This window comes from Pinus tabuliformis, chromosome 1_2, assembly GCF_031772625.1.
Source record: "Pinus tabuliformis cultivar Carrire ecotype Pingquan chromosome 1_2, CPIR1, whole genome shotgun sequence".
Lineage (NCBI taxonomy): Eukaryota > Viridiplantae > Streptophyta > Pinopsida > Pinales > Pinaceae > Pinus > Pinus tabuliformis.
In genome coordinates, this window is record NC_142298.1 from 1,088,217,948 (window position 1) to 1,088,225,173 (window position 7,226).

Sequence of the window (7,226 nt, forward strand, 5' to 3'; positions counted from 1 at the left end):
TATTCTTTTACATGCACTCATTTTTTATTTTGGGTAGTTATGAATTTGATTAACCAAAAATAAAAAATTTCACTTAAAATTTGGAACTATAGCAAACCGAAGATCGTAAAAAGTTACGTTGGTATGTTCAGAATAATTTTTTACATTCACTCATCTTTTATTTTGATTTTGGGTAGTTATCAAATTTCCCTAAATTGGCGGGAAATTAGGTAATACAGTGTGATTCTTTTACAATTTGGTAGCTAAATATTTTTTTTAAAGGTTTGTACCTCTAATAAGCGTATTTAACAATAGAATTGTTGTAAATCAAAATGTAGGATTTTAAGAGAATATAAATTACTTTTACTTTTTGAAATAAAAAACATTGGGACAAATGCTAGAGCCAACCCTTTTATGGACTACTAATAAGTTATTCTAAGTGCCATTGTTTTTCTTGAATAATGGTGATATGCATTCAGTATTTTTCTTGAATAATGGTGATGATTTGATATGCATTCAGTAATAGTAGTAATAGTAACCCATAATAATTGTCGTGGTTACTAATTTGAAAAATAAATTATGATAAAAAAAATCCTTGTTTTAAAAGAAAACAATAAAACAATAGTCTTATTATCTAATTTTATGAATTTATCTTTATTGTTTTCTTAAATTTTATTAGATCGATTCAATAAAATAAATAATACATGGCAATTCATAAAATTAATTATATATGAAAATAAATTTATATAAATAAACCTACTTAGTATTTTTAATATTCTACCGAGGGATTCAAAGTATGGAAGGGAGAATACGAAATATGTGCAAAAGCTTTGGGATATTCATAATTATTAATAAAAGGGGGACCTATGTCATCAAAAACAGAGACTAAAGGTAGTGTGTGATTCATCTAAATTTTTAAATTCACAGATGGGTCGAGTGAATTTGGCTAACCTTCCATGTAAGTTTAGCATGACTCCATTTTTCCAACGGCCTTTCTTTCCAATTTCAACCCAACAACACAAAAAACCCAAACGTGAACTGCCTAATACCTTCAGTGAAACAAAGCTAAATCATAAAGAAAGACCCCCCTCTAAAACTCAAAGGGTTAGATTCCCAGTTCCCAAAGTGGTTATTTGGTTACCTCTGAGAAATGCCCATGGATAATGCAGTGTCATTATCAAATTGCGACCCGCGCGTACTCGTGAACTGGAAATCCATGGATGGTTTGGAGAAATGCGAATGGATAAGTTTTGAAGGCATGCAGTGTCATTATCAAAAACGGTATGACGTACTCCTCAACAGGAATGGGTTTTGAATATTCATACTTCAAGAGCCTGTAACTGTAAATCAGATTCTCCGGCATCAAGTGGGTCCCAATCGAGCTAAGAGATGTTACGTATCGAACCGAGCGAACACAGTGGACGTATATCCCTCATCTAATTAAGCTGTCGATTATTTAGTGAAATTATTGGAACTTCAAATCTTATTTAACTCAAAAATTTCGCCTAAAAATTCGAACTTCAAATATTATTTAACTCAAAATACGTGAAAGTACGTTTGAATATTTTCAAACATTCAGTCGTCTCTCTCTCAATTTGAAGGGCGGGCTCCAATAGGAGAGAATAAGAACCTATTTTCGGAGAGGAGAGGAGTAGAAAGTACGTTTGAATATTTTATACCTTTCTTTTATTAAGAAAGAAAGAAAGATACAGTGAAAGTGATGCACCTGTTGGAATTTGAAACTATTATTAGAAACACTCTATCTTTTATTCTCTTGGAGTAAAGAGTAAAAATGGATAGTTGCTCACAACCTTAGATGTTGCGTCTGAAAGTTTAGTTGTTAAATTTTTATTGAAGAGGAACGCTCTTGAGAACCACTGTTTCGATGGTGAGGCCCGGCCCGAATCCAAACAGGACTCCCATTTCCAATCCCTCTCCGGTGGTTGAACAACCGTTTCGTAGAGACGCTTTCCTCGTCTCATCCAATATGAAGTGGACGCACGCACTGGACATGTTTCCGTACTCGCTCATAACGTGCCTGGTGGGTATCAGTTTTGTGGGATCCAGATTGAGCTTGGCCTCCACCCGATCAAGGATGGCACGTCCTCCGGGATGAACAACCCAGAACAACTTGTTCCAGTCGGATATTTTGAACTGACTGAACGCCTCCACCAGACAGTTTTCAATGTTGGCAGAGATAAGATCCGGAACCGCGCCTTTGAGTTGGAAGGTCAGTCCGACCTCTCTCACCTTCCCACCGATGGCTCCCTCGCTGTTGGGAACAACTGTCTGGGCTGTCCAAACGATTTCGAAACAGGCCTTCTCCACTTGAGGGATGGGATCAGCTCCCACGATGAGGGCAGAAGCACCGTCGCCAAACAGAGCTTGCCCCACCAGGCTGTCCAGGTGAGTCTCGGAGGGTCCACGAAAGGTAACGGCGGTGGTTTCACTACAGATGACCAGCACCCGAGCTCCTCGATTGTTTTCGGCAAGGTCTTTCGCCATTCGAAGAACGGTGCCTCCGGCGAAGCAGCCATGTTGGAACACGCCCACTCTCTTCACACTCGGGTGCAGCCCCAGCAACTTGGCTACCTCAAAGTCTGCTCCGGGTAGATCCGGAGTCGTTGTGCTGCAAAATATGAGATGAGTGATCCCAGACTTGGACTGCCCCCACTCCTTAATGGCCTTTTCAGCGGCCTCTTTTGCCAGCCGGGGCACCTCCATAGCCAACATCGCCTGCCGTGCATCCAACGATGGCACCTCCACGAACGTGCACACATCGGGATTCTTCTTGAGAATCTCCTCCGTGAGATACATGTATCTCTGTTTTATTGCCGACCTTTCACCTGCATGAAGCCATACGTATGATGATTAGAAAAACTAACATCATTTTTGTATCCAAAATCTTGGATGATTCATGATTCATCACATGATTTAAATTATAATCAATCAACTTAATATCTGGAAAATATTACAGCCACTAAATATTACAATAATATCCGAAAAAGTTACCGCCACTAAATTTGAAAAGTAAGCAGTGCAGATTTCGGAATCTCTCACTTGTTTGACTAGCTGGGTGGCTAATGTAATAATAAAAGAAAGCTAGTCTCTAAATTTGAAAAGTGACGCTACGCTAATATTGATTAAGTGTTGCAGATTTCAGAATAATATTTCTTCGCATGAAAACAGGGCAGGTTGGTTTTTGTAATAAGAATAAAATTTCTTCGCATGAAAACAGGACAGGTTGGTTTTTGTAACCAGAATAATATTTCTTCGATCACATGATTGATCCATGAATCGCGCAAACAGAAACTGAAACAGAAACTGAAACTGAAACTTACATATTCGCTTGAACTTATCCTTGAGCTCTGTGTTATGCTCGTTACCGGTGATTCGAAAGTAGTAATCTGGATATGTGCTCTGATCCACAGCATTGGGTGGATTGGCAGTGCCGATAGCAAGGATCGAAGCGAAGCCATCTGCCCTCTGCAACTTCCTGAAACCTTCAAAATCAACGCCCCCCATCTCTGCTATGCTATGCTATGAGGAGGTTAAGCCTAGTACCAAACCCTGGAAAACAAATCTCAATATTTACTTTACTCTACTTTACTTTGTTGTTCTCGTCGAATAGCTATAAGAATCTCTAAATCTATAGCTATATTTGATATGAGATTATTATTATTATGCATCAATATAATATAATATAATGGATGAATTAGTGCACGAGTCCAATACCATGGGTTCGATTTATTATTAATATCATTCTCTAATATAATATGATGACTTATGGTTGCTTTGTTTGAATATCTCGAGTCAACACCAACTAAACCATACAGCGATGTCATGGTCAATACCGTATCTTATTGTGAATGAATGGGTTTTGAATATTCATACGTACATACTCCAGGAGAGGAGACGAGACTGGAAATCATCAGAAACGTGATTGTGGACGACGAATATTCAGATTATCCATCAACTCGGTCGAAATCGAGTGACGCAACTGTGAAGCCGCCAATGTGAAGCCGCCCGCCAATGTATTTGTATTTGAGTGACACAACTGTGAAGCCGCCCGCCAATGAGGAAAAGGAAGAAAAGAAAATATAGTGAGTGACGTGACATATCACATGAATCTAACCTCACCAACCTTCCTTCCTTCCTTCTGGTGCACTGCGAGGTAATTACAAATCCACCCAGTATCACATTAATCTAACCTCACCAACCAACCTTCCCTTCTGGTGCACTGCGAGGTAATTACAAATCCACCCAATATGGTCTTTGAAACAGATTATTTCCCAACCCAAACCATCTTAGTCTTTCAGACAAATTATTCATACTTGGGTTTTCAATGCGGGTTTGCTAGCCATGTGGCTGCTGAGGCGGTTTTAGTCTTTGAGACAAATTATTCATACTTGGGTTTTCAATGCGGGTTTGCTAGCCATGTGGCTGCTGAGGCGGTTTTCCACTGTGACGTCCTCCCTCCTCTCTCTTGTCAAATTTCCAAGATCGCTTAAGATCTCCTCATCTAACCTATCAACCTCCAAGATCGCTTAAGATCTCCTCATCTAACCTATCAACCTGCATAATGAGTAAATATATTCCAACTTTGAATTCTATTTACTAAAAACAAAAAACAGTCACCTAAAATTTGGAACTATAGCAAAGCCTAGACCGTACTTATAAATTATTTCACGATAGAATTGTTGTAAATCAAAATAGTCCATTTCAAAAGCATATAAATTACTTTAATTTTTTGAAATGAAAATAATTTTGGCAACAGCTAAATCCTACCTCTTTATGGAGCACTAATAAGTTATTCTAAGTGGCATTGTTTTACTTGAATAATGGTGATGACTTGATATAAATTCACTTATAGTAGTTAATAATAATTGTCCTCCCTATCGCTATTGATTTGACAAGTAAATTATGATCATTTCTTTCTTTCTTCTTTTTCCTTTCACAAATACAACAAAACCATTATCTTATTATCTCCTTTTATTACTTTTAAATGATTTTAGCATTTCTTAAATCTAATTATTTTCTTAGAATAAATTAAATAAAATCAATAATACATTTAAATTTATAAAATTAATGATATATGACAATAAAATTATATAATTAAATCTACTTATTTCTTTTAACATTCTATTAATGGTTTTCAAGCGTGGGTGGGAGAACATGAAACGCCTGAAAAAGCCTTTAGGATATTCATTATATCTCTATGAAGTTCCTTTCTTTTCTGTATTTAGTTTGTTTATCCATGAAGTTCATTTTTGGGTATTGATCTCTTGAGTATTGGTTAGTTGGTGTTGGTCTTTCATGATGTGGCAAAACTCTTCCTAGTTCCATTTCTCGATATTTTGTTTGGGCTCATTTAACTTCAGCTAACAAGGATGCATGTGGTTCCTTCCTTGCTCTTCACTGTCATTCCACCACCCTTCTATTTTCTTCATGAAGTTGGGGTTCCTTAGACAGAAGGCTTCGAATCTGAAGGGGAATTTCTTAGGACCTATTTTTAAAGTGATCTCCATGTGGATTGGCCAGTGATCATATCCCATGAAAGGTAGGATCGAGGCATCAAAGAAGATATACCTAGTGATCACATGCTCTGAGGTCAAGAACCGGTCCAAACGTCATGTGATTTGGTGGACTCCTCCCCTTCTATTGTTCTAGGTGTAGACTCCATTATTCGTCGACATATCCACAAGGTGCAGATCCGTAATGAGATCCCCAAATGCTTCCATGTCTGCCTTTGTTTGACGGAGTGAGGTGGGAGAGAAAGGGAGATAGAGGAAGGAAGAGGGTGAGGATGTAAGAGAGAGAGAAGGAGAGAGGGAGGAAGAGAGAGAGGGAGGTAAGAATAAAGACACAAAGATCGAAAGGTGGAGAGAGGGAGAGAGAGAGGGAGGTAAGAATAAAGACACAAAGATCGAAAGGTGGAGAGAGGGAGAGAGAGAGGGAGTGATAAGGGAGATGGCAGGAGAGGGAGGGAAGAGAGATAGAAGGGGGGAGAGAGGGGGAGAAGGGGAAGACAAAGGGAGATGGAGAGGGAGGGAGAAATAGATAGATAAGGAGAAAGAGTGTGTATGTTTTTGGGGTGATACAGAGATAAAAAAGAGAGACAAACGGATAGAGAGATATAGATGGAAGGTGAAGAGAGAGATAGATAGATATGGAGGGAGAGAACATGTGTGTTTTGGTGGAGGTGAGATAAAGAGAAAGAAGTAGAGATAGAGGGAGATATAGATATAGATGGGGGGAGAGAAGGAATAATATTTCTTGCACTAGATGCATTGCTTTTAGTGTAGATGGTGATTTCTAATCCTATTTGAATGTTTGCATTGAAGGAGCTAAACTAAAAGACAGGGGAGAGGAATGAAGAGAGAAATAAGGAGAGGAGTGAGAGCGGGAGAGAAAGGTAATATATAACACAAATATGGAGGGGTGAGAGAGGGGGATAGAGAAAATTAGAGAGGGGGAGAGATAGTGACATGGTTGGAGGGAAGAGAGAGAGAGAGAGAGAGAGAGAGAGATAGAGACATGGGGGGCGAGAGAGGGAGGTAGGAGAGAAAGGAAGAGAGAGGAGGAGAGAGAGAGGAGGAGAGAGGGGGGTAGAGACAGGAGGACAGAGGGAGGGACAATCAAGCCCACTTAGCTTGCTACCCCGTTTGCAAAACCTTAGCAAGTATTGTGCCTCATGAACCATTCAAGAAGAGATCCCTTCATGCTTTTTTGAATTTAAGTATTAGGGGGTTTACACAGTGCATTATATTAGATATCATTTTGGGATTCAATTGCTTTAAGTAAGTCATTCACGTATGGCCATTTCCATGAGAGGTAGTCATAACTAACTAATTTCATTAAATTAGATATCATTTTGGGATTCAACTGCTTTAAGTAAGTCATTCACCTATGACCATTTCCATGAGAGGTAGTCGTAACTGAAAAATTGCATTATACTAGATATCATTTTTGGATTCAACTGCTTTAAGTCTTTCACATATGACCATTTCCATGAGAGGTAGTCATAACTGATTAATTTCTCATGATTTTTGAATAGTTCACTTAGCACTCATTGCATCGGATGTTACTCACAGGGGTGAAGAAGTGGGATTGAAAGTAGTGAAATGAATCACATAGCGTCAATCATCACCTCTAGGGCTTGCACCCGGTAACCAGGACTTCCCGGGAGGTCACCCATCCCACATCGCCTCTGGCTCAAGCACGATTAACTGTGGAGTTTTCCCCAC

General features: G+C 38.9%; 1 protein-coding gene across 1 annotated transcript; it reads right to left on the bottom strand.

Moving 5' to 3' along the window:
* Window positions 1-1,827: 1,827 nt before the first annotated feature.
* On the bottom strand, window positions 1,828-3,614 carry LOC149209964 (pinosylvin synthase-like). The gene is made up of 2 exons (XM_089396564.1): window positions 3,321-3,614; window positions 1,828-2,825 (listed from the first exon to the last, which is right to left on the bottom strand). The coding sequence occupies exons 1-2, from the start codon at window positions 3,502-3,504 to the stop codon at window positions 1,828-1,830; spliced, it is 1,182 nt and encodes a 393-aa protein (XP_089252690.1). The 5' UTR covers window positions 3,505-3,614.
* Window positions 3,615-7,226: the final 3,612 nt, after the last annotated feature.

Bases quoted from the DNA above. Each gene is read 5' to 3' on its own strand.
- LOC149209964 (XM_089396564.1), bottom strand. From the start codon at position 3,504: ATGGGGGGCGTTGATTTTGAAGGTTTCAGGAAGTTGCAGAGGGCAGAT. The intron at 2,826-3,320 runs GTAAGTTTCAGT...GGCTTCATGCAG, and splicing joins GGATAAGTTCAAGCGAATAT to GTGAAAGGTCGGCAATAAAA.